Source organism: Lagopus leucura, unplaced genomic scaffold (genome assembly GCF_019238085.1).
Source record: "Lagopus leucura isolate 7727_CA_CO unplaced genomic scaffold, USGS_WTPT01 Super-Scaffold_100157, whole genome shotgun sequence".
In the NCBI taxonomy this organism is placed as follows: domain Eukaryota; kingdom Metazoa; phylum Chordata; class Aves; order Galliformes; family Phasianidae; genus Lagopus; species Lagopus leucura.
Genome location: NW_024962334.1, coordinates 45,581,005 through 45,607,915, shown reverse-complemented (window position 1 = coordinate 45,607,915; position 26,911 = coordinate 45,581,005). Strand labels below are relative to the sequence as shown.

General features: G+C 37.3%; 1 protein-coding gene across 1 annotated transcript in view; it reads left to right on the top strand.

The window, feature by feature from the left end:
• The window catches only part of LOC122189328 (sodium channel protein type 1 subunit alpha-like), a 36,376-nt gene that overhangs the window by 7,267 nt on the left and 2,198 nt on the right, over positions 1 to 26,911 (top strand). Inside the window, exons 6-25 of the mRNA XM_042888440.1 lie at positions 180 to 401; positions 1,319 to 1,382; positions 2,232 to 2,376; positions 4,543 to 4,737; positions 5,830 to 6,021; positions 7,939 to 8,041; positions 9,343 to 9,581; positions 9,694 to 9,846; positions 10,583 to 10,936; positions 11,683 to 12,135; positions 14,602 to 14,713; positions 15,778 to 15,932; positions 16,731 to 16,915; positions 17,242 to 17,254; positions 18,474 to 18,548; positions 20,905 to 21,159; positions 21,957 to 22,010; positions 22,876 to 23,017; positions 25,917 to 26,017; positions 26,416 to 26,680. Of these exons, the coding sequence (XP_042744374.1) occupies positions 180 to 401; positions 1,319 to 1,382; positions 2,232 to 2,376; positions 4,543 to 4,737; positions 5,830 to 6,021; positions 7,939 to 8,041; positions 9,343 to 9,581; positions 9,694 to 9,846; positions 10,583 to 10,936; positions 11,683 to 12,135; positions 14,602 to 14,713; positions 15,778 to 15,932; positions 16,731 to 16,915; positions 17,242 to 17,254; positions 18,474 to 18,548; positions 20,905 to 21,159; positions 21,957 to 22,010; positions 22,876 to 23,017; positions 25,917 to 26,017; positions 26,416 to 26,680 (3,477 nt within the window). The remainder of the gene's footprint in view (positions 1 to 179; positions 402 to 1,318; positions 1,383 to 2,231; positions 2,377 to 4,542; positions 4,738 to 5,829; positions 6,022 to 7,938; positions 8,042 to 9,342; positions 9,582 to 9,693; positions 9,847 to 10,582; positions 10,937 to 11,682; positions 12,136 to 14,601; positions 14,714 to 15,777; positions 15,933 to 16,730; positions 16,916 to 17,241; positions 17,255 to 18,473; positions 18,549 to 20,904; positions 21,160 to 21,956; positions 22,011 to 22,875; positions 23,018 to 25,916; positions 26,018 to 26,415; positions 26,681 to 26,911) is intronic.

Sequence of the window (26,911 nt, the reverse complement as noted above, 5' to 3'; positions counted from 1 at the left end):
ATGATCAGGAAATTTAAGTAAAAAAATACATTGCTCATCATATTTACCTTAATACTGTGAAGCTACAAGATCATTTACACTGATTTGCTTTTAATATACTCAAAACTGTTGTATGTTATCATACAGCAATGTTGCATTCTTCTTCTCACGATGCATATCATTGAATCTTATCTTTCTAGGTCTGAAAGTCATCGTGAATTCACTTATCGAATCTGTTAAGAAACTTACTGATGTGTTGATCTTGACTGTCTTTTGCTTGAGCATATTTGCTCTAATAGGCCTGCAGCTTTTTATGGGCAATTTAAAAAACAAATGTGTCCTCACAAATACTACATACAATGACACATTTTGTAAGGATGCCAAGATATATAACGCAAGTGAAACAGGTAAATTTTATTATTGTCTCCTTTTATGTCATCTGTGTATCTTCCTACATGTGAAGGAAGTTTCAAAAAGTTTTTTTTAACACAAATGATACAAAACAGTTGTATGTGTTTCCTATGAGAAGCTATTTGCAAAAGTAGTGATATGAAATCTCTCAGACAGAGAAATGTGACATTAATGAGTCTAGTATTTAAGGAAAGATTAGCAGTCTATGTGATAGCACAGGCTACATTTTCTGTAAGCACCTGTATAATCAAGGAATAGACACGTTATAATTAAGAAATATACAAGAAAGTTAGGCTTTAGTCATTCTAAAGAAGAATGGATGGAAAGCTTGGGCTCACTGAGAAAACTCCAGGAGGAGCGATCTCCAAAAAAGATCCTTCCCCACTGGTAGTCAACTCTTAAACGGAGTCTAGGAGAGGTGCAGCCAGGCTCCACCCCTTCAGGTGGCACAGGAGAATTGCCTTCACCTGGCTGACTCATTGCTTGCCTCAGGTGGTCAATCAGAGGCTCAGGCTGTGATTCAGCAGTTCCCATAAACTACCTTCTTTACCTATTTATCCTATTTTTAAGGGAACTGTGCTCAAATTGAATTTATTTTAACATAGACTATGTTGTTCACGGATTTTGACTACCTCTTTTAGGTATTCCTATATTTACAAAAATGAATAAAATCTTACAATAAATAAATTTTCAAAAAATAAAACAAAAACAAAAACTGCCATATCTGGGGATGGATCTGCAGAGAAACAGCCCTAATAAGATTTTCACTGAGATTTTGTATATTAGGCCATCATTTATAGTGCAGTAATGTATGGCTTACTGTGTGTGGTAGGAACTGAGTATGTGAACAGCCACTTGAACCTGGAGAAGTTTAAGGCAACAACTTGTGAGTTAAAGATTCCTTTTTATTATTATTATTGTTTATTAGATATCTGTGCCAGAATGAAGGGATCTTCTGACATCCTGCTCTGTGGTTACAATGGAAATTCTTCGTAAGTGAGAAAACGGTTTCAGTACTTCCTTGTTTTCCACTCTGTATGGATTTTGGCTTTATTTTTGGCACGAGGAAATACTGATGAGTTTTCAGAAAGATGGATTTTTTTCTTAATTCTTAATTTTATTAATTTTTTCTTATTTTCTTCTTTTCATAATACTTAATCTGAGAGAACAAATGAATGGTAATACTAGAATGTCCACGGTTATTGATGTGCTTTCTTGCTAACTGCTGGTAATATAATTGGTATAGAATATGAGGAAAAATATGAGGGGAACAGATCAGTAAAGAATGTGAGGTATTAACAAGCTCTCTTTATCCTGGTGGATTGTTTAAATGTCAGTATAGTTTTATATTTTCCCCCTTTATGTATACCTTTGTATGTACCCCCCTCGAGAAGAGAGTTTCTGTCTAGTCAAGACTGTACCACAAATCTGTGACAAGTCAAATGATTTTCCAGAGTTGTCTGATATAAATCAGTTCTTCTAGAATCACAGAATGGCTTGGGTTGGAAGGAAAGTTTAAAGCCATTGAGTTCTAACCCTCCTACCCTGATCTGTTTGCAGATCAGGCTGCCCAGGCCTCTATCCAGCCTGACCTTGGCACCTCCAGGGATGGAGCATCCACACTTTCTCTGGGCAGCCTGGTCTGGTGGTTGGCGACCCTGCCTATGACAGGGGGGTTGAAACTAGATGATCTTTGAGGTCCTTTTCAACCCAGGCCATTTTATGATCAATGAAACTGGAGTTTCAGATGAGCTGAACAAATCTGTACATGGTGTTGTGAACTAGAGTGCCTTAGAGTGTATTCTAATACTACAAGTGTAAGTATTGTTCTCCTTCTTTAGAGATGAGTGCCCTGAAAACTACACATGTTTGAAACGTGGGAACAATCCTGACTTTGGCTACACAAGTTTTGATCATTTTGGCTGGGCCTTCCTTTCTTTATTCCGTCTGATGACACAGGATTCCTGGGAGCGTCTGTACAGACAAGTAGGTACTTTTATCACCTGCTACGTTGACTTTGGACATGAAGTTCAAAGGTTTATGTCCAGTAGAAAAATCTGCACCTATTTTAACATTACTGATACAAAACTTGTTTTAGAACCAATATTAAGGAAGAAGGTTCAATTGGCTAAGTTGTAACACTTTCTGCAAGTGACATTGAATGGCGGCATTCTTAACATGAGCACTCATAGTATCGTTGGAGAACACACTTAGAACAGTGAGTAGTAAATAAGTATTTTAATTATGACACTAGCAAAGGATTGGGGATGTGTAAGAGATCCAGTTAGTGAGTTCCCTACTGCTGAAGGAGCTGTGAGGACTTGCATACTCTGTTTTTCTCTAAATCCTGACTCCTCATCAAACCTTTTGGCTCAGAACAAATACACTTAGATTTCAGAGTGTATTTTGATAACTGGAACAAAAAAAACCCCAAAAAACAGAGCCTTTTATGTTTTATTTGCAACGTTTAAGTGCTGGGGTTTTGTTTGTTTGTTTTTTACATAAACTATACAGAAATTGTATGCAGAGGTCTTTCTGGATCCATTATACCTATGCAGTGTCTGTGCTAGAAGAGAATTATCTTCTGCCTTGTTCTGCAGTTTTCATATGGTTCACTTTAACATCTCTTCAGCAATTTCTGTTGATTGAGATTATTTTTTTAATGGATACATCTGCAGATGACACCAACTTGGGTAGGACTGTTGATCTGCCTCATGGTAGGAAGGCTCAGCAAAAGAGATCTGGGTAGGCTGGGTTGATAGATTGCACCAAGACTCATGGTATTCAACAAGATCCAGTGCCAGGTTCTGCACTTTAACCACAGCAACTCCATTTTGTAATATGGGCTTGAGAAGGGTGGCTGGAGAGCTGCCAAGTGCAAAAGCATGTGGAGGTGCTGGTAAATAGCCAGCTGAACACAAGCCAGACAGTGTGTCCAGATGGCCACAAGGCCATTGGCATTCTGGTTTGCATCAAAAGTAGTGCAACCAGCAGGAGCAGGAGGTGGTCATGCCTTGTACTGGGACTGATGAGGCTGCACCTCAGGCTTTGGGCCTCTCACCACAAGGATACTGAGTTACTCAAGCATTTCCAGGGAAGAGCAAGAGTTGTTGATGGGACTAGAAAGCAAAGCTTAAAAGGAGTGGCTGGGGGAACTGGCTTGTTTACTGTGAAGAAAAAGGTGGCTTTATCACTCTCTACAAGTCTCTGAAAGGAGGTTATAGCAAGGTGGGGGTTGCTCTCTTTTCTCAATGGCAAGTGATAAGATAAGAGATTACAGCCTCAAGTTGCACTAGGGCAGGTTTAAACTGGATAGCAGGAAGAATTTCTTCATAAAAAGGATTGTCAAGCATAGGAATGGGCTGCCCAGAGAAGTGGTGGGTTCCCTGTCCCTGCAGGTATTTAGGATGCTTTAATGTTGCTGTTAGGGACACAGCTCAGCAGTGGACGTGTAGGATTGGGTGGATACTAGACTGCTAGATGATACTGAAGGTCTTACTAGATGATCTTGAAGGTCTTTTCCAACCTAAACAGTCATGTATTCTTACTGTTAGTTCAAGGTCATGCGGTTTTTGTTTTCTAATGTCTCAGAGCTTAATTTTTAACCATCTCTTCCAGTGCTACTTTAAAAAAAGTAAGAATAAGCACTCTAATTATTGCCTCTTATTAACTAATGATAGCATATTTTAGAATTTTTAGATAATTCTAGCTTTCTTGTTATTTTCAGTAATTTCTTCTGTAGTCACCTATAAATCTCTTCACAGCTGAAGTTGCCTTATCATAACTTAAACTCTGATTGTTTGCCCAATTTGCTGAGAATTACTTCATTTAATTTTAAGAAAAAATTTTGTTCATTCTTCTTCTGAGCCATGTAGAGCATCCTCATGAATGCTTGAATAGAAATACATTGTATTATCAGGTTTTTTAAGGTCTACAATTTATTTACTTGAGGCCATATGAGCTCCTGATTAGATATATTCCTAGACCTTCTGCATAACCGAGACCAGAGGTAGATCCTGCTACTGTGTCAAGAAAACAGTGCAGTATCTTGACCTTTTGCATTGTATAGCAAAGTAAGTTGCTAATTTCTAATCCTACTGCCAATGTTTGTATTTTAAGAATCTGTTATGATCTTTCCTTTTTTTCTCATAGACTATCCGTTCATCTGGGAAGAGCTACATTTTATTTTTTATAGCTGTCATCTTTTTATGCTCATTTTATCTCTTCAATCTGATATTGGCTGTAGTAACTATGGCATATGAAGAGCAGAACAAAGCTACTCTTGCTGAAACACAGGCAAAGGAAGAATTACTTCAGGATGCTAAAAAAATTCTTGAGAAAGAACAGGTTTGTAAATTGCTGTATATAATAAAGAATAAAATATATATTTTTTTCTTATATCCTTGGACATAACAAACTGTCTTTTCTATCACTGCATTGTCTGACAAATGAAGTACAGGTAGAGATACATGCATCCATGAGGAAAGTTGACATTAATTTCTTGAGGTTGAGGTTTGAACTGCAGATGGATTTCAGGATTGTGTAAGAATACCCACTTTCTGAGAGCCACTGTGTTCAGCTGAGCTCTTTTTGAATGATTGCACACAGAATGTCTACCAGCTGACAAGACCAGGATAGGCAGCCTTTGCCAGGCTAGTACCATTAGTTCCATGTTCATGTAAAGGAGCATCCAGAAACTGCATTAGTTTCTTTGCTGTTGGTTTTGACACGCTACGGATTTATATTTTCCTCTTCTTCTTGGCATAGTATTGCCTAGATTCTTTAATTTCTTGGCCCATAGCAGACTTGGGATCTTGTTTTATTTTATTCCTGAGAAGTTAAGCACCCAGCTGAAGCAAAAACACAGATTGAAAATCATTGGTAAGGTATCATTCATTTATCCTCTGACTTTTGTGAAAGATACCTCCAATTTGCAGCTAGCAATCAAAAAAGTCAGACTTGTAAGAGGACTTAGAAATTTTCCATACCAACTATCCCATTTCATTGTTAAGACAAAAAGCATCACTGTTGTACCAAATTTCTTCTACAGAGCTGTGGATAAGCCTGTGCTATTTCTATGAGTGAAATTTGAGCTTTCAAAGTTTACTTAGTAAAAAAGTTTTAATATTTTAGGATGTAGTTTGAACCCTGATTCTTCTGTTGTCATCGTGCTCAAGATCCGTAGTGAGAAAAGGGAGAGTAAAACAATATGCCTAAATATTCTGTATTTCACATATGGAATACAATATCTGAAGTGACAGGGGCAAGCTTAAATGATGGTAGCTGAAAACTAACCCTGCTTTTATCTTTCAGTCTTAGGAATACAGAATGCAACTCAAACCCCTTTACAGTAGTTTGGTATCCAAAAGGTAATGTATGATCCTAGTCTGTTTATTTGGCTTGTATTAATAGACATACTTTTTGTTGCTTCATTTCCAGATGTTGTCTGCTGGAGAGAGTAATAAAGCCTCCCATGTTGAATCTGAAATGTCAGTTGCTGACTTAGAAAAATCACAAGAAAAAGAGATGAGGGGAGAAAAGCCTGTTTCAAGGCAAAGTTTAATTGTAGGTGATCAAAGTAACGAGGAAAGTATGCTTCGTTCACAGCCTGATCATTGCCACAAGAAGCTGGTAAGTATTCAAAATACAGGATATATTCATTAGACTTGCATGTGATATGGCTGTTTGAAAGAAGGTCTTTCCTTACTTTCCTTCCTTTAGAGGTTTCTTAATATTATAAATATTGCAGAAAGAAACATTAGAGAAGGGACCCCTGCTATTCTATGATTCTGTAATCCACAACTCTAAGACAGTGCCAGTTTGTTTCCTGTTATGGCAACCTAATAGTTGTGCAACCTCTGCTAAAACTGAGCACTCTTCAGTGTACACTTTACTTTTAATTGTAAGAAAAGGCTAAAGATGCCAAAACAAAGAGAAGAAAGTGGATCAGGTGGAAAACTTCAGAGAACATCAATTCCATAAGAACTTGAAGGATTATCTTTCTAGAGCCCTTTCCTGTTTTAAATAGTGGTTTATCAGAGGGCTTCCCGTAACCAGGTGTTTAATTTGGTTAAAAGGAAAAGAACAGCTGAACAGTAAACAGCTTAGTTTTGATGGATGTTCTTAACCTTCCTAAAGGCTTATGCTCTGAGAGTTTGTGAACAGACAGGAATTTCAGAAACAAAGAAACTTGGAAACTTCATTCAGGAAGACACATGAATTTTTAGAGGTTTCTCAATATTACATGTATTGTAGAAAGGGACATTACAGAAGGGACCAAATATGAGAGAAAGAAATGAACAGACAAGTTGCCCTAGTGACTTGGATATGATTAAAATGTTCTAATTGGTTTTTTTTTTAGATTCTGAAAAAATGCAGACTGAAAAAAGGGACATTTTAGCACGCTATTGCAAACTCATTTCACATGTCTATTTTATGACTCTTCTATCAGCTAAGTTTTGCTTAGCTTTGAAGTCATTAAAATAGCAAAGAACAGAAATAAATTAGTTAATATTAAACCCCTAGGGCTAAGGATGTCAGTTTAATTCTATTAATAATAATTTTATGGAATATGTTGTAAGAATTTTCTTATGATGAAAGTCTAAAGTGATGATATTGCATATCGCTGGTTGCATATCTTCCTCATAAAGGAAGTTACCTCAATTGTTGTGCAGAAAATGATCACTAAGACTGTGCATTGTGATCTGGTTGGTAACTCGTTACTAGCTGATAGCTCTAATTCCATCCTAATGCTGGAATCTTCCTTCTTTCTGGTTTTGTCTACCTCAGAGATTGCCACCTATTCTTTATAACCTGTTTTACAACAGTGTAGTCTTTAAAGACTGTATATGCACTGGGTGTGTGTGTACATAGTTAATGTGTCAGGAATATAATCTTTCACTGTAATGAGTATTTTGTAGGATGCAGGTGTTGGCCTGGCTGTTTCTCAGCGTATATCAGGAACACTGAGATCAGCATTCTGTAGCTTTTAGTGAAAACTGAAGTTGTCCCATTCCTAGCTTTAAGCAGTTTGATATTCTTGATAGGCTTAAAATGGATGAGGAAACCAATAATTCTGACTCACTAAATAGCTATTATTAACATTAGTTAATGTTTGTCATTGATTAGAAATAGTTCCATAACCAGTTATTTAAACTGATCTTCAGTCTTCTTTTTGTGTGTTCCTATTATCTGTCTCAAGAAAGTTTGGAATTATTCTTTTTTCCCCTGCTCTCCTGTTAAGGTTTCTTACTATATATGATTATATGCATTTTATAATGGCAAAATTATTTTTAGCAAGACTTTATTTTCAGAAGGAGACACGTGGTAGCATTTTTAATGACATATCCTTGTGTTCACATGATACTTTCTTGTTTTGTCTTATATTCCATTCCTTCAGCAAGGTAAGGCTTCATTACAGTGTATATCTAAAACAAATTTTAAACAATTTAACTGTACATTTATATTATGCTGTGAATAATTTTACATTTGCAAACATTTATTCATATTCTCTTGTTGTACTGTCTTCTGTTGTCTTTCTAACCAAAGAGGCAGATCCTATTGTCTTATGAGTTGTCAATGGACTCTATTAACGATCCCTATCAGAGACAGAGGTTAATGAGTGCAGCCACTATTATTACAGATAACATGAGTAAGTCATTAATTCTTCAGTACTTTTTTCAACTCTGATTGCGTACCTTGACTGAAGAGAGCAAAATATCACAAGCAATTGACATTGTTTAATAATGAGTAGGGGAAATTAAAATCTGAGTTTGAATGAAATTAATATTCTCAGATCACATATAATTGCAACTGTAACTTGAAATTGCCAAGCCTAAATCACACCTGATTGCTCTGCACGATACAGTCACTGGGATTTGTGGCTGAGAGGAAGGCAATGTTGTCACTGTTTTTAGTAAGGCTTTCCAGAGTATTTTTGTATCCCTGTTGGGATGTTAAGGTCTGCATGGGTGAGCAGCCAGCTGATCAGAGAACTGGCTGGATTCTTGGGCTTTGAGAGTCTGGTGGGCATGATACTTTTTACTGTGGGTTAGGTAACCAAATAGAGTACCACAGAGTGGTATCTTAGGATCCTTTCTGTCCTACTGTTTTCATCAGTGACCTGGAGGCGGCAATAGAGTACTTGCTCTCAAAATTCACAGATGACACCAAACTGGAGGAGACTTGTTGATACAGGCATGGCAAGGGACCTAGGCAGACTGATGGCACAGGCCAACAAAAACCTGACAAAAATTCAGCAAGGATAGACTTCTACATAAGTGCAAGAATCTCTTGCAACAGTATAAACTGGGTGCTAGCTGATTGCCTGAGAAGCAGCTCTGCAGAACAAGCCCTTGTCCTTTTGCAGTCCTTTCGGGCAGCAAGCTGAGCATGAGTTCAGCAGGGGTGGCTAACAGCATTCTGGGCTGTATTAAAGGCAGCATAGCCAGGAGACTGAGAAGAATGATTATTACCCTTAATTAAACACTTGTTAGAGCACATACTGTACCCAGTTTTGGTTCCCTACGTTATAGGGAATACCTTGGAAAACTAACTTATGTTCAGCAGAGTGCCACTAAGACAGCTAAGGACTGGAACACTTGCTTTGGGCTGAGCTGATTCAGTATTGCAAAGAGAAGGCTTAAAGGGAAAGTTATCAGTCTTCTAGAATGTGGGACAGTGTTTTGAAAAAGATGGAAGTGGGCACTTCTCTGCTTCTGTGACCATAAGGTACAACTGACAGAACACAATTTGTATGTTTTCCCAAATACAGCAAGTTATTTCTCCTTAGAGCAGGTATGTTCTCATCCCCCAGGATAATGGCAATATGAACGAGTGAGTACTATCACCTGTTTCTATAATCATGAAATTTGTTGCTTATGACCTTTAATACCAGTATTGGTCTTTTTCTTCATACTGTGAGATTATTTGTATGTCACTTTTATCATTTAGAGCAGCAAAATGCGAAGGCGAGATTCGCTTCAGTTTGGAAACGTCTTGTTCAGAAGTATCTGATTTGGAACAGTTGCCCATTCTGGAGAGCAGTCAAAGGGAAGGTGCAATTGATAGCTTTGGATCCACTTGTCGATCTCATAATCATGATTTGCATTATAGTGAATACTTTTTTCATGGCTCTGGAGCACCCTGGCATGTCTGTTTCTGAAAAAAGATTGATTTGCATAAGTGACAAGGTAAGTTAGGTCACTCACAGATCAAGAATGGAGTTATAGCTCCAGACTGACTGGTCAGTCTCATAAAGAGACATACATTTTCAGTGACTTCATGGTGAATTTCTTTTTCCAGGTTTTCACCGTGATTTTTGCAGCAGAAATGGTCTTGAAAATCATCGCCCTAGATCCATACTACTACTTTCAGCAAAAATGGAATATTTTTGATAGTATAGTTGTGATGATTGGCCTAATAAGCTTTCATGAAAATATGACATTTTTCAGGCTGGTAATTATGTCTGTATTCTTTTTTAGAAGTACTTGCATTGTATAGATTTGTGAAAACATTGCAGTGGAAATACCCTCAAATTATTTTATTGTTCTCTTTGTAAGCAAATAGTAAGCTAGCATTGAATGTTAAATTGGAATGAATATTAGATGCATGGCAAAGAATATATGTAATATGTTTATTATGCTGTATATGGGATACTACAGATGCTCTGGCAGTGCTCCCCCTTAGAGATTTGACTTAGTGAGTTCACCACTTCTCTGTTAGGTCCATAGAGTGTCACTAATCAACTACATTTTAGATTTTCCGATAAGAAAATGTGTTATCTGAGCTTAAAGATAGCAAAGGTGCCTTCACTGCTTGTCTTTTCCTAGGTGCATTGTGGCTTTCCTCAAATAACATGGCTTTTCTCAAGGCTTAGATTTAGGAGCAGGCTTCCCAGTTTCTTAGATAAAGGGCTATCTCTCAGATATCTGTGTATAATGTCATTTTTTAACTAATTTTTTTTTTTTTTTACTACACCCTTGCTGTGAATTCAGAATTATATCTGAACTTAAGTAGAAAACTTTTGGATCTGAGCAGCTAAAAACCTTTATATGGAGGGATGAATTATGGTGGGTGGTGTTGAATTTGACAGTGAAGGCAGCGTGATAAACGCAGGGTCTGTTTGTGTGTTTGTGTTGTGCTGTTTGTGTGCTGTTCTGCCTCTCATTGTTCCCTTGTGTTTTACTTGCAGCTCAGGATCTTCAAATTGGCAAAGATGTGGCCAGCCTTAAATACTCTTATGAAAATAATTCTAAACTCAGTTGGTGCACTGGGTAACCTCACTCTGGTTTTGATTATCACTGTATTTATTTTTGCTGTAGTAGGAAAGCAGGTTTTGGGCAAATGTTACAGTGCTAACTTCTACAAAATAAGTACAACCAGGAACTTACGCTGGCATATGAAGGATTTTTGTCATTCATTCCTGGTCATATTCCGAATATTATGTGGAGAATGGATTGAAACCATGTGGGAATGTATGGAAGTGGCTGGACAAGGGCTGTGTCTTCCCATTTTCTTGCTAGTCCTGGTGATAGGAAACTTAGTGGTGAGTTTCAAGCTGTTTTCCATCCCTACTGAACCAAGTTACGTTGGCATCTTTTTCCCTTAGGTAAATGTTATCATTTGAAGAGTATTCCTGCATTTCAGTTTTCTGGATGTTAGCTTGTTTCTATGGTTTCTATTTTCAATTTTTCATTTATTTCCATGTCTTTCTTACACAAGAAGTAACCAATAATTAAAATACACAAAATGATTCATTCTAATAAGAGCACAGGCATGCAGCACTTCCCATAATTCAGTGGTAATTTGCTTTCTTCATCTTTTGTGCTGCTGAGGTCAAGCAACAGAATTGCTTTGAATGCTTACCGACTTACCTTAAAGTATCAAAATGCTACAGTACCCAGATTTTCTAGACTGCATGATTTAGATTCATTCTAATATATGAGTTAGATTTTTTTCTTCCTGTTTGTCCATCTTGCATACAGCTCCCCTAGAAGCTGAAACTTTCTGGAAAATTCTGCATCTTTGCATACCTTTTTTAGAAGCCTAATACCTAACTATATGCTTTGGTAAGAACACTCCATTACAGTGAGCATTCATTCTCATTCTATTACTGACTGGAAGAAGAAATTTTTTTCGTACGCTCAATTTGATAGCAGAGCAGTTGATGAAAGAGAGATTTTTATTTATTTATTTCTCTGTTTGCACAAGAAGGGTTTTCTGATCTTTTTATTTACTTATTTATTTCTGTTAGAAGTAGCGGTGTCTTCAGCTTACTTTATTTCCTTCAAGGTGCTCAACCTATTCATTGCCCTGCTGCTGAGTTCTTTCAATACTGACTCCTCACCGGGACAAGAGGAAGCTGAAAAACAGAGTAAATGTGAGATTGCCATTGCACGGATTTGTAAGGGCCTGCAGTCTGTGAAACTGAGAATTTTGGATAAATGTGGCAAAACCATGGAACAAAGCAAAAAAACAACAGCCAAAAAGAAGACTTTGGGAGAAAGTTCCTTCAAAGACTTAGAGAAAAATAACTATGCTATGACAGATGTTGGAAAGGATGCGGACAACAGTTGTTTTGACATTGGATGTTATAATAATGAAGAGAGTTCCTCAGCAGAACGGAAATACGAAGGCTCTTTAAACTACCATAGTGGCCACATTCCCCTTGCAGTAGTAGAGACTTATACTGATGAAGGTGATGATGAGCAGAGTGTATACACAGAAGGAGAATACAGAAAATGGGTAAGAAGTATTAATGATAGGAAGTGTGCTGTAACTTGCATCTGCAAATACAGTCTTTAAGGCACTGTTGTAAATGTTATTTCTTCTGTCATCTCCACAGTTTTACTTTTTCTTCTTCTAGTAGCTTCAAAATGCAAGAGCTATTCAGCAATCTCAGTTATTCAGCAGGAAAAGTTGGATATCTACTTTTTCATTATTCTTCTCAGTGGTAGCTGTAAATCTGTTTATAGCTATTTTATTTCATTTTATTGTTGTCAATTGCTAAATGAAGTTTTATCAAGACAGACATTCTTATTTTTTGTCTCCTTAGCCTTATCAATGGCATTTGGATATTTTGGAAGACAAGTCTCTAGTTGTAGTGCTCATATATTGCTTCTCAGTTGTTCGGAAGCCAAAGCAAATGCAAATAAGATCTTCACTGTAAAAACAAACAAACAAAAAACCAAACCAACGTGTTTGAGTTTTTTTGCTCCCTTGTTCTCCTCTGTGATATTTTAGATTCTCTTTTGCATATCTTAATTTTGTTGCAAAGGGCAGGAATAAGCTTAATCTATAGGCACTTAAGTGCAGATACCTAAATGCATATAAGTTCTCTGCAGTCTTTTGCCAAAAAGTGAACCAAAAGAAACATTGCAAGACCTTCTCAGACACTTTGCGTGAAGGATGTACCAATACAGACTGGCTAAAGCTGTTAAAGAAGGAACTTCTTTGAAAGTTATTTGCTAAAGCAAGGTAGAAAGCGTCTTAGAGTAGCTTATGATATTTGGGCTCAAAGTGCAGTAACTTAACATTATGCCATGGCAAAAATATGAAAAGCAGATGCTGATCTCACTTAGATTGTTATACGGTCAGTGTCTAGGTGGACTTCTAGAATTCATTTCCTATATTTTTGATCACAAGAGGAGACATTGTCTTATATTTGGGCAAATTTTCAAGAAGCAGAAATTGTTGATTGCCTTAGAGTCATCTTTGACAATTTGAAATATGTTTTGGATTGCATTATGGGTTACTTTGGTTATTTTTACGTGTTATGTACTGTCTTCATCTTGCATCAACAAGAGGACTGAGAGCTGTTAGGGATCACTGAGCTCTTCGGTCTCCAGCTACTGCAATGCAGCTGTAGAGATTGCAGCTGAGCCTCAACAGTGGATGCAGGAACCCATCACTGGGATAAATGTACGTCTTGAGAAATGATAAACATTCACAGTATAACAACAGGACCAAAGTGTTTGAATTGAGGGGGAAAAAAAACCACTTTCTACATGCCTTCAATAGGTATTATATAATTCTCTATAAAAAGACAGACATGCTTAATTTTGTGGATGCTTTACACTTTGATAAATATCTATTCCTTCAAGAACAACTCTCAGGAAGAAAAAGATGGAAAATAATTGTTTTGCATCACTTCATTTAGGAAGACAGATTGAGAGACAGAGAGCAGTGCCGAAACTCAAGTCTCCTGAGTCAGATTTCTTGGACTTCAGAAACGTACAAAAATAAAGAGCAAGAAGAGGTATTTGTAACAGTTACCATCTTCTGAGTGTTCTAGGGATTAACATTTTCATTCTTATTCAGCAATAACAGGACGAGCATTTTCCAAAGTCTTAATTGTGCAGCAGGTGGTGCTTTGTGACAGTAATTTATAACAGAAATCATAGAATTGTTAAGGTTAGAAAGACCACTAAGGTCATCTAGACCAACTGTCAACCCATCACCACCATGCCTACTAAAACATGGAGCTTTGAGTCTCATGAGCAGCCATTGCTAACTGTGTAACTAAATATATTACTTTCTACAAGTGAACAGAAATTAAGCAAGGAGCATTCTTTAAACTCAGTTGATTCACTCATCAGTTCTGTAGGTAACTGTTTGCCATCATCCTTCAGTGTAAAAATTTATTCTCTAAAACAGGTCCACTCAAATAGCTTCTCATCTAGAAGCTATAGCTTTTAGCTTAGCTAATGCAGTGTAGTTCCACGTTAATAAATAAATAAATAAATATGCAAAAAAAGGTGAATATTTGTAGCTTACCACCCAAAAACAAAATGAGAATTCGGTAATTCTGAATCATTACCTCCAAAAATCCAAGCACTTTAAGATGTGCTGGTTTTAGATAAAATTCCCCGGAGTTTTATTTGGTGTAAATTACTTAATTATATAAATGTGGGTTTAAATCATTTTTGTCTATGTCAGTGAACTGAAGTTAGTGTAGACCATCATGGCTGTCAAAAGAGACAGCCCTCCCTTTTCTTGGGTTCTTATTCCTGTACCTGTCCCCATGCCTTGCCTTTCCATGTCAGGGCACTTACACTTTTGGCCTGATTTATGCTTGTTTTCCATAATGACTTTAGTTTTCTTTATTCCTTTATTTGAAGGAGAGGGAGATTTTATTTAGTTCGAATGTGCTTTAAATGTCTTTATTAGGGGAAAAACAAATAATTTTCTTCTTTGCCTTCTTCTGTGCAGGGATTTGATGTTGGTAGCTATTCTGAAGCCAGCACCGTGGACCCAGTCACTCTTATAGACCTGTATCCCCAGCCTAAAAAAACACATTTACCTAAGGACTGTTGCACAGAAAGTAAGTATATCTTATGTATCACAGGGATACCAAATGAACTAATATTCAAAGGTATCTGTTTGAATGTTTCCAGATTGACAGATGTCATTCTCCTGAGCAGTTTGTACAAATAAAAAGTCAAATAAATATAGCCAGAGCCAGCACAGAACTGGAGCAGGACTGAGATGCCTGAACACAGGCATTTAGTTCTGTATGGAATGCCTGAGAGTACCCGTGATAACTGCATAGAGCTGGCAGAAATGACACAGGCACTATAGGGTACCCCAATGGGCCTAAAATGGATCTGAACACCTGTGTTTAGGCTGTGAAATGCTGTCTTTGGAGTGTGATTCACGCTTAGATTGTGACACCAGGCTGTAGTCGAGTGTATGTGAGTGAGGGCATTTAATAAAGCACTTCTGAAGGGGCAGATGGAGGTCAGCCAGGATATACATCTTGACTTCTGGTATCTGAAGTGGCATTTCAGCTGTCCGAAATCTCAGTGCAGTGGGTGAATATCCACTCAGTGCATCCAATGGAATTTAAAAGACTGTCTGGTTTATCCCAGCGTGGACATCTGTATTTAATTGCCTCAGCAGCTCCTTAGACTGCGTGGACTGTCATGTTTCAATCATGTTACCTTTGAAGATGAAAGGATGTGCAAAATAGCAAGCAGAAGCTTATTGCAATGTTTGTGCAGAGCGATCAAGTGAAATAATGAATAAAAGTAATAATTTACTAAACCAGTCATAAGGTCATCTCTCTTTTAACAGCAAAAAGCATAGATGTGAGATAATAAAACCAGCAAGAGTTTTTCTACAGAGCTGTGATGCTTTTTCATATGGAATACTTGTGTGTTTGTATACACAAAGCTTTCTCTGCTTTTTCCATGTATGAAATACATTATAAAAAGCAGTTCTGTGTGCCTACAGATGTTGTCTTTTCTTCAGCTGTAGATCCCTCCAGCCGCAGCATGGTCATATGAGTGAAACAGCACATTCTTTGTGCGCTCTTCATACACTTTTTACATTCTGTGGCACTATATTTTCCATTAAGCTCATATGCTTTTTTTTTTTTCTTTTCAGGTTGTGTCAAACATTTTCCTTGCTGCAGCATAGATATCACTAAGTTTCCAGGCAGCACTTGGTGGAAATTTAGAAAAACCTGCTACAAAATTGTCAAACATAGCTGGTTTGAAAATTTTATCATTTTTATAATAGTACTGAGCAGTGCAGCATTGGTAAATTTCATTCAATTTCTCAAACTTTGAATGGAGGGTTGTCAACTGGTGGTGGTGGGAATGGGTGGATAGATCACTAGAAATATTGGCCATAGGAGACATGAAGTGGAGATGGAGGTAGTATGATAGAGGACTAGGGGATGAAAGGAAGTAGGAAGACATTGCCAGAGGATTGGTGAGGAAATAATGCAGCTATTAAAGGAATTGGGAATTGATTGGCAGTATCAATAACTTACAATAACTTGGTAGAGCAGCAAATCTGTTAAAAGCAAGTGAACAAGACAATGAAGTGATCACACAATAAAGCATTTTCCAAAACCCTTACTGACAGCAAGGATTTTCAGGGGTTTTGTGAGAAATTCAAAACTTCTGGAAAGAACAGACAAGGTGTTTGTTGTGTTTTTTCATACCTGTATTACAACTCTGCAGATTGACTGAAGGTGGTGGCAGCTTTGGAAGGTTTAGGCCTGAAAGTGATTGGTTAATGTGTTTAATTTAAACTGAGCTATGAGGGATTTCAGGGTTTAAAAATTATCTACTTATTTGGGAAGCTAAGATTTTTGGTAGCCATATCAGGCACTCATCAGGTGCTTATTGAAGAAGTCTAGAACAGAAATAACCCGAAGATTTTCAACCAATCTGAAAATGATGTTTACTATTTAGATTTTTATTTCTACGCATAAAAATAAGTTGCCAATAACATAACATGAAATGGGTAGAATAAACCATACTGTGCAATTCTAAAATAATTTACTGTAAAATTACTAAACAGCCTTAAAATTAATTCTGAAATTCCAGGCATTTGAAGATATTTACCTTGACGAAAGAAAAACAGTTAAGCAGCTCCTTGAGTATGCTGATATGGTATTCACTTACATCTTTATTATGGAGATGCTTCTGAAATGGGTAGCTTATGGTTTGCACAGTTATTTCACAAATATGTGGTGTTGGCTCGACTTCATCATTGTGTGTGTAAGTATTATATTGAACTTACATTTAGAATTCTGATTTTTTTTCTATATAAAGAACTATATGGAAAATTGGATTGAGATTAAACTGGATTGTAAAAGACAGTTTCAAGAAGCTGAAAAGAATTGCAATCAAATGGAACTGTAGACAAATTTAAATGGAAATTCTAGGTGATAACAAATTACTTAAAAGTGTTTTAGTGCTGTTGTTGAGGACTATCTCAGTTACATAAATCTTCTCCGTAGTAAAGAGAGAGTGCAATTAGCAATCAGAAATGAAATTGAGTTAGTTAAGATGATAGAAAAATGTGAAAGTGCTGGCAGCTCCATCATACAGAAACAGAAAAAAGTAGAGTTGCTTATTTAAAAGAGAACAAATTTAGATGAATAAATCCTGGCAGTTATAGAATCATAGAATCACAGGGTTGGAAAGGACCTACAAGATCATCTAGTCCAACTGTCCTCCTGTCACCATTACCACCCACTAAGCTACTAAGCCATATCTCGTAGCACCTCATCCGGATGCCTCTTGAACACCGCCAGGTTTGGTGACTTCACCACCTCCCTGGACAGGCCATTCCAGCTCCTGACCACTCTTTGAGTGAAGAAGTTTTTTCTTTTATCAAATCTAAATCTCCCCTGGTACAACTTCTGGCCGTTTCCTTGGGTCCTGTTTGTTGTCTGGGAGAAGAGGCCAAACCTCTCTTCATCACAGCCTCCCTTCAGGCAGTTGTAGAGTGCAGTGAGGTCTCTGCTGAGCTTCCTCTTCTCCAAACTAAACAATCCCAGCCCAACTGTGAATACTCAGAAATTTCAACAGAAAAATCTAACTGTGACTGTATAAAAAGAATGTAAAGCATGACTCTAGCAATTACAGATCAGCAATTTTCACAGCGAAGGTGACCAAAACAGTGAAGAGCATGAAAATGCTCTAGACAAGAAGATAATAAATTCAGTTAGGAAGAAAGAGACAAATAATGACAGTGGGGAAAAAAATAAACCCTAACTATTGAAAGATTTTTTTCTAATGCTTTCAGCTCAGTTTCTGTCTTAAGAGGATTTAAAATCAAGACTGTCTACCTTTTGAAAGAAAATATTTTTTTTTTTTCTATAAAGATGTGGACATGACATGAAATTACTAGATAGGCTTCTGAGAATAATTATAAAGACAAGGAGAATCATTTATTTGAATACTTTCAAACCTTATATTCTGTGGAATTACCATAGTTGCATTTTTGTTGTTATACTGACCTTCTGAGGTATTACAAAAACTGATTTTGAAAGAAAAGCCGAACATATATATGTTAATAAAAATGAAAAAATGCCATTATTTGAAAAATGTCTGAAAAAATAAAATTACCTATTAGGTATAGCTGTGAGTAAATATTTTTAGCATTTGATTTACTGATCAGAGCTACAATCACCATTGATCTGTGATTGTCTGCAAACAGAAATGGAGTAAGCTTTTGAATGCCAGTTAATAATCTCATTTTCAATTCAATAAACACAGATTTCTTGTGTTTCCTGGGGGCTAAGAAAAAATTCAGGACACAGTTCACAGTGTTCCTCTGAGAGTGCCCTGAAGTCTCTCAGGACGCTGCGAGCACTGCGGCCTCTACGAGCTTTGTCAAGATTTGAAGGGATAAAGGTATGGATATTGGGAGGGGTGTGTATGTTTTGGAGCAGGTGCATCTGAAGTTATTATGAGATAACATCTCTATCCGGGGACTTGAAATAGCATTAAGATGGTTGTCATTTCAAAAATAATTTCATATAATTATATAAATACAAATGAGAGAAGGAAATTGAATTATAGTGTGCTGATACAATGAATTATGGTGTACATCAATGAGACTACTTAAATATTTCTTCACATTTCCAAAATTTCACTACATCTGTAAAAGAAACAGACTTTTTTTTTAAACTGGTACATTTCTGAAGCCCATTCCTTATTTTACTTCAGACATGGAAAACATTTGTCCAATTATCCCAAACAAACTGTTACACAAGGAGGATTCTGTACCATGGAAGTTGTATTTTCTGTTGATCTCCATGGCCTAGGAAGTGTAATGACTACAGACCTTTCTTATTTTTTCCTTCCTCCCTCAGACAAGAAGTTAGGAACTGGAAAAAAATGATTAAATAATTCACTGCTTCAGCTGAAACTATTCACTTTTTGTAGCTCCTTTCCATAATTCCCCTTCTTTAAACTGCTGTGATTGTATCAACTTACCTTGACAGGTATCTCTGGGTAGGGTCCCTGCACTGGGTGGGTGTGACAGAGGACAATCCTTTGCATACTTAAATTGGGTGGGACTTTATTAACAGAGGAGGAGATTCTTCTTATTTAACCTTAGTCTGCTCAGAGCAGTTTCTATCTGGAGCATTTAAAGCCAATGGGAAGAAATAAGATATGTGATGTGATGTAAATTATCTGACCTATGTTAGATTACAGAATGTGATGAGATGCTAAAGTCAGGCCCCAGGATGGCTATTGAGCAAATTCTCCTTACAAATGTGAAGGACAAGAAATCAGATGGAATCAACCGGTGTGAATTTATGAAGATTGTCTATGGCAAGATGTCTGAGGAAGGGAAAAGTTATCCATGGTCTCATATGGAGATTAAATATGGTTTGGGTAGATGAACTAAAATGAAAATTGGCTGAACTGCTAAGTTCAGTGTGCAGAATTGAGTTAAATCCTAGATCATTATTGATGGCTCAGTCCTGGGGTCCATACTACTTAAAGCTTCATTAGCAATCTGAATAATGTAGCTGGAGAGGTGAAGGGTATAGCTTGTTCTGTCAGGGGAAGAGAAGATTAAAAGGAGGATCACGTGAGATCTAATTAGATAACAGATCTAATTGTTGTCTTTAATTACCTAAGTTACAGGAAATTGAACTAAAGTTTTCTGATAGGACTGCATCGGGAAGATGAGAAAGAATGAGTTGGCAGTGAGTGATATTCCTATTAAATAAGATAATTGTCATGCGGATGTAATCGTTTGCCTAGAAAGGTAGTGGAACCTCCATCCTGGGGAAAAAAATCAGAACGTGACTGGCTGAGACCCTGAGCAATATGATCTAGGTTGGAACAGCTGATGTGTATTCCTAGCATATTACGTACTTCTAGTGAATATTATCCAAGGCCAAGATAAAATTCTTGGAATTTTCTCATAATTCTAGCAGTGATCTGTTTCCAGAGAACTCTTCATTATGCCCCACCACAAAATGACAAAAAAAGGGTGAAAAGAAATAGAAGATAGTCCCAAAATTCCTACTGGCAACAACCATGGTCCTTCTTGTCAGCATTAATGTGCTGGGTTCCTGAATGCGAGTTTTTGTTGCTGCTTGAGCCAGGTCTAGCAATGTTACCAGCAGAGACACTCAAAAGCTGGAATCTCATTTTCAGTGGTATCATTTCTGTAAGAGATCTAATGCGTACCGCAGTCTTGCATTCACCTTGTCCTCAAGCAAACCTAAATGAAGAAAGAGAGCTAACAAAAAAAAAAGTCAGTCATGTTGGAAACCTAATTGTTTTGCTTCTTGTACTGTTTGCAGTCAGTTCCTAATGGTTATCACGTGAGGCCCATTTTGTTGTGGAGGTCAAGCTTGTGTTCTCTTACAAAACTTCTCCAACGTAAATGAGGATTATTTATGGCATGGTATTATATAAGGACAACCTGTTCCCCTATACCTGTCTTTAGGGTCCAGAGCCACTATAGGCTACCTTTTTTAATGTACATCTTTTACTCAAGGATAATTCTGGTTGCCATCTGTTCTGCTTCCTCAGAATGACAAGACAGATAGCACAAGATGTTAAGACAAGCTTGGTGTCAGCTGAGGGTTGGCTTTAAATATGTCATCTGCTAGTTGCTAGTCATCTGTGAGTGAGAAGCTTCGTAGATACCAAAGAAAAAAGCAGATGTTTTCGGGGGAGAGGGAAGGTGTTCTACTGAATGTGACAAGTTATTCTTTCTTTTCATTCATGTTATTTGTTTAAGGTTGTTGTGAACGCCCTTTTGGGAGCTATCCCCTCGATCCTGAACGTTTTACTCGTCTGTGTTGTCTTCTGGCTCCTGTTTAACATTGTAGGAGTAAAACTACTTGGAAAAAAATTTTGGAAATGCGTGCCTGAGGCAGGAGATAACAGAGAAGTTCACAACAAAAGTGACTGTAATAATTATGGAGGGAAATGGACAAATAGCGATGTAAACTTTGATCATGTTGGGATGGGATACTTGGCTCTTCTCCAAGTGGTAAGTTCTGTAAAAATATACTCAGCTTCACTTTCTTCAAGAAAGCCCAGCCACAGGATGCCACTGCACTTGTTTTTCTTGCTGAAAGTGATGATATTTTCTAGCTTAAATAAATATTTTTCATGCTTGTAAGCTGCTCAGTTCCTGATAAAATACACTCTTACATATGCAACTTTGTTTCATGGCTTTTTGATTCTTATTGCAGTTTTGATAAATATACCAACCCTGAAATGTTCATGGATTTAAAGCACTCATATTATCTTGAGCAAAAATTAGTTTTGTGTTGGGGAACAGAGAAATAGCTCAATGCAGTTTGTATTTCTGATATATAAGTCATGAAGTGTCTGGATGCTAACTTACTGATCTTAGTACCACAAGAACATGATGGAAACACCTTTTGAAGTGCTTCCTCTCTCCATGTTCTATCTAAGTGTTCCTTGCCCTGCATCCTCAAAGCCTTCTAGAATCCTCAGAAATGATAAAACTGATGTTTGTCTTAGAATTTATTTTCTGTCTTTTAGGATATACTTGCTAGTTGAACATAAACTTTTACTGTTTTCCAAGAAATACAGAATTTACAAAAACCTTGATTAAAACAATTAATGGTTCACACCCATTTTTTAGAATTTGTTTCTCTTTACTAATTAAGTAGATCACTAGAACATTTTTGTAGCACACTGCTCACTTTTCTTTGACTGTAAACACATTTATGTTAGCTCTACCTCATCTTTTACTTTAATTTTAATTTTTTAATTTACTTTTAATGAGAATAAACTCAGTGATGTAATTATTTTCAGGCAACTTTTAAAGGCTGGATGGACATTATGTATGCAGCAGTGGATGCACGTGAGGTGGGTCACTTCTTCTCACTTCTTTCCTCCCCCCCTTTTTTTTTTTTGTTTTAGACATGCAGTGTATTTTTTCAGCTTTATTTTCATTATCAAATGAGAAATACATTCAGATCAGTGCTTTACACAATGCAGTGAAACAGAAGTCTGTGGAATACCAAATACCTGGCACTTAGATGAGAGAAAATGTGTTGAAATAGAGTGATGCTGCACAAGATGTTGCATGTTTTGTACAAGTCTTTTTTAGGAACAGAGTTGAGGAGATCTTAGAGGGATTATGCCTCTGAAGCAAATTTTCCTTCATGTTCAGCAGGTATTTATGAAGGCTTGTTCCCTATGTTAGATATTCTTACTATTCCCCATTTCTGAGTGGTGTTTCTTACTCTCGTTAGTACAGTATGTTTTAACTTTTACATATTTAATTTCATCTGCTATTTCCATTTTCATTCAAACACCAATCATGAAGTAGCTGCTAATTAAAAGTAAGATCCTTGCTTGAACAGTTGATCATAGCGAGCCAGCAATTTAAACTGCTGCTTTTCTGAGGTAGTGTTCAAAAGGTTGGTAACTCCACCAAAATGTTTCAGCCTGAGTTGTTTTTCTGATTCAGGCATTTGCAGTATCCCTTCTGATTGGAAATTATTATTGATTACTTAAGTAATTTGCTAAAGCTAGGTTTGGTATCTTCCTTTACAAAGAGCTACAAGACAGAACAAGACTTGTTCCACATGTAAATGTTTAAATACAAAAAAAAAGTGTTACAATAAAAAAATAGTTATTATAGATTGGAAATAACAAAGCTGTTATTATCTAATTTTTACTAATATTTTTTCCTTTTTTTTTTTTTTTTTTTTTTTTTTGGTAACAGGTTGATCAACAGCCAGAATTTGAGGCATTCTTTCCTATGTATTTTTACTTTGTGATTTTCATTATTTTTGGATCTTTCTTCATGCTGAATCTCTTCATTGGAGTGGTAATCAGCAACTTTAACCAACAAAGGAAAAAGATAAGTACTGTATGAAATAAATAATTCATGTCTCTTGTAATCCCAATTTGATTGAGTCTGTGCCAGTTTGGCATGTAGATTTATACAGATTTCAGGTAACTACTCATAGAGATCTAAGGCTTGGTGAATAAAAGGCTTGGTGGCCTTTTATGGTGGAGCTACAGCATCAGAGGATAAAGAAAGAGAACGTGATGTAACCTACCTGGACTTGTGCAAAGCATTTGACATTGTCCTGCATGACACCCAGGTCATCAAATTGCAGAAAAATGGATCTGATGGATGGACCACTCACTGGATAAGGAATTGGGTGGATGGTTGCACTCAGAGAGTTGTGATCAACAGCTCAGTTTCCAAGTGGAGACTGGTGACGAGTGGCATTCCTCAGGGACCAATCAGGATTGGTCTTACTTAACATCTTTGTAGGTGACATGGACAGTAGGATCGAGTGAATCCTTAGCAAGTTTGCAGATGACACCAAGATGAGTGGTACAGTTGACACGCTACAGGGAAGAGGTGCTATCCAAAGGGACCTGGCACCGGGGTCAGTGCAATCTCAAGCACAGAGACAGATTGGGAAGAGAATGGCTTAAGAACAGCCCTGAGAAGAAGGATTTGGGAGTATCACTTGATGAAAGATTTGACATGAGCCTGCACTGTGTGTTGCAGCCCAGAAGGCCAACCATATCCTGGGTTGCATCAAGAGAAGTGTCAAGAAATGTGACCAGCAGGTCGAGGGAGGTGATTCTGACCCTATACTCTGCTTTGAGACCCCACCTGGAGTACTGTGCCCAGTTCTGGAACCCCCAACACAAGAAGGACATGGAGCTGTTGGAACAGGTCCAGTGGACTTCCCCTATGGGGCTGGCTGAGAGAGCTGGGACTCTCTTCCCCTATGGGGCAGGAGAAGAAGAGGCTCCAAGGAGACTTCATAGAGGCCTTCAAGTACCTGAAGAGGGCCTACAGGAAACCTGGGAGGGACTTTTTATAAGGGCATTCAGTGACAAGATGAGGGGAAATAGTTTTAAACTGGAAGAAGGTAGGTTTAGACTACATATCAGGAAGACGTTCATTACTGTGGTGGTGGTGAGAGGCTGAACACGTTGCCCAGTGAGGTTGTGTCTCTTCCCTGGAAGCATTCAAGGCCAGGCTGGATGGGGCTGTGAGCAATCTTCTACAGGGAGGTGTCCCTGCCTATAGCTGGGGGGTTGAAACTAGATGATCTTAAATGCCCCTTCCAACCCAAATCATTCTATGATTGTGCTCTAAAGACTTTCTGTGGACAACAGAACAACCCTTTTTGCTGAGTGGAAACACCTAACAAACATGGTAAGGATGATTAAACCCCACAAATACTGATGGCAGAAGTGGCAGCTGTTTTCCTGGTGAAGAAACTTGGAAAGTCCTTGTTAATCAGAACTTTTTCTAAAACTAGCTTTGTTAAAAAAATAAAAATAAAAAAATCTAGTCTTCAGTAAATTACTCTACAAATTAATTTATTAAGTTAAAAAAAAAAAAAAGAATTCTGTAGTCAGATCCAAACCCCCGGAAAAAGACAGATAACCATGTAAAGGCTTCTTAAAGCCCAGGAGGACTGCTTCCTCTCCATATTGTACTGGATTATTGAAAATTTTTATTAAGTCAGAAGCTGAAGGAAAAATCTTGAAAAACAAAGGAAGTGAAAAGCAACAGTTAGCCTTCCCTGGTAAACTTTAGCATCTGGAACCTTATTTATTATCAAGCTTATTTGTTGATTGAGTTCTGTCCCTGATTCATTTAGGAGCTTAATATATCCATAATAATATGGGTAATTGAGTCCATGAATCCACTGGGGAGTCTTATAATAAAACAAGTAAGCATTTTTGTTGGCAGACTGACAGGAGGTTTGCAATTTCAAGGTACGCATATGAAAGACAGTCTCCACAGGAGCAATTTCATTATTTCCATAGGCTGAATTTTTCATCATTTCCACAGGCTGACTTTTACTCCAAGCAACAAAGCACTGCTGCTTTGGGTAGAAGATAAAAAGGCACACAAGAAATTTGTTGTCTTTCTGCATCTGGTCAGAGAAGAGATATGTATGAGGGGCAACTGTCCAATTTCACGGTCATAATTCCCTTTTACAACAAAGTACCAGGCATGATCCCAGCTGACAGCAGTAATGTTAGTTAAGCAACTGATGAGCCCGAACTCTTTCTGGAGTTTGATGTGGATTTAACACTTTTTTCTGAGTACATGATCTAAGTGTGTATTTTTTTTTTTCATTTCTTTTCTCCTTTTGGGGGGTTTTCATTGTGATAGACTGTAATAAATGTAAATAAATGTAAATCTAGCTCTTGCTAGAGCGATTGGGAGCTTAGATGCCCTAGGAGATGTTGTTACATGCTGGTTTTACGAAATGCTAATCATTCAGTGATTCTGTGATGGCTTCTCCTGGATAATTGCTAAGTAATACAGATGGCATAGGCAGTAAATAGAACAGTACCAGAAATTTGTGGTAAAGAGAATCCCACAGAATTCAGTCCCAAAGTGCTTTATCTTCCTTGGTAACTCAGCCATGCACTTCTTCTCTGGCCTTTCCCAAAAATATAAATGAAAAGCATTTTATTGATGAGTTCTTCTGTTGTGGTTAAAATATGAAATAGGTTCCTCAGAACTTCAGAAGGGCTCTCCCAGCTGAGGAATCTAACTCAGGAATACTGATCAGAATTGATTTTCACCAAGCTCTGATCATTTTTTTCAGCACCCCTTTTCAAAGAAAAGGAGAAATACTGAAAGAGTTTCAGAATTCAGATTTTTTTTTGTGTTATTTTTGTTGTCATTGTTTGTTTTCAACATAAACTTGCTGGTGTTTATTTAGTCAAGTGCCTAAGCTTCAAGTAACAGTATTCTTTCCCTCTACTTAGGTGGAAAAGATCTCTTTTTGACTGAGGAACAGAAAAAGTACTATAATGCCCTAAAAAAACTCGGATCCAAGAAACCTCAAAAACCCATCCCAAGACCATTGGTGAGACCATTTAAAATGGAGCATGGTAGAAAATATAAAGATGGTGTCCAGTTTAAATCGTGCAGCAGGGCATCTGGAACTAAACTTACAAGTTGGAGCCCATCATCAGCCCACAACTCTGCTTATACTAAAATGTCTGCTTCAATAATTATTCCTATGCACAGAGTTTTCCTTTTGTGTAGTTTTTTTCTAAGGAAATGTAGTTGCATGATACCTGAGAATACTTGGCCACGTACTGAGTGTTATCTTAAAATGTCCAAAGAAATCCCCTAAAATGCTTCTAGCACCATATTGTTAATTTTTTATTGTCTTAAATTCGAACCAAAAATTACTGTTTAATACTTAAGTGTTGCCTGAGTCTTAGAAGTAACATGAATCCATTCTCTCTCTCTCCACAGAATGCATTTCAAGGATTTTTCTTTGATATAGTGTCACACAAAGCATTTGACATTAGTGTGGTGACTCTCATCTGCCTAAATATGGTTGTGATGATGGCAGAAAGTGACAAGGAAGATGTCAGGGATGTTCTTAAAAGGATCAACTACTTCTTTGTGGCAGTATTTACTGGGGAATGCGTCATAAAAATAATAGCCTTGAGACATTACTTCTTCACCATTGGCTGGAACATATTTGATTTAGTTGTTGTGGTCCTTTCACTAGTTAGTAAGTATCAACTGCTGCTAGATCAGATGGTGCGTCTTAACATTCAGCCAAATTTCAAAATGAAGTAACAATTGACATATATCTGATAAATTCCAGGTCCATTTTACAAACCATACACAAATTGATTCCTTCTAAAATGTTATGTGCTGTTTTCCATTTTATTTTTTGCAGAGTATTAAAAGAATCCTTCCTCTTCCTTCCTCTTCCTTCCTCTTCCTTCCTCTTCCTTCC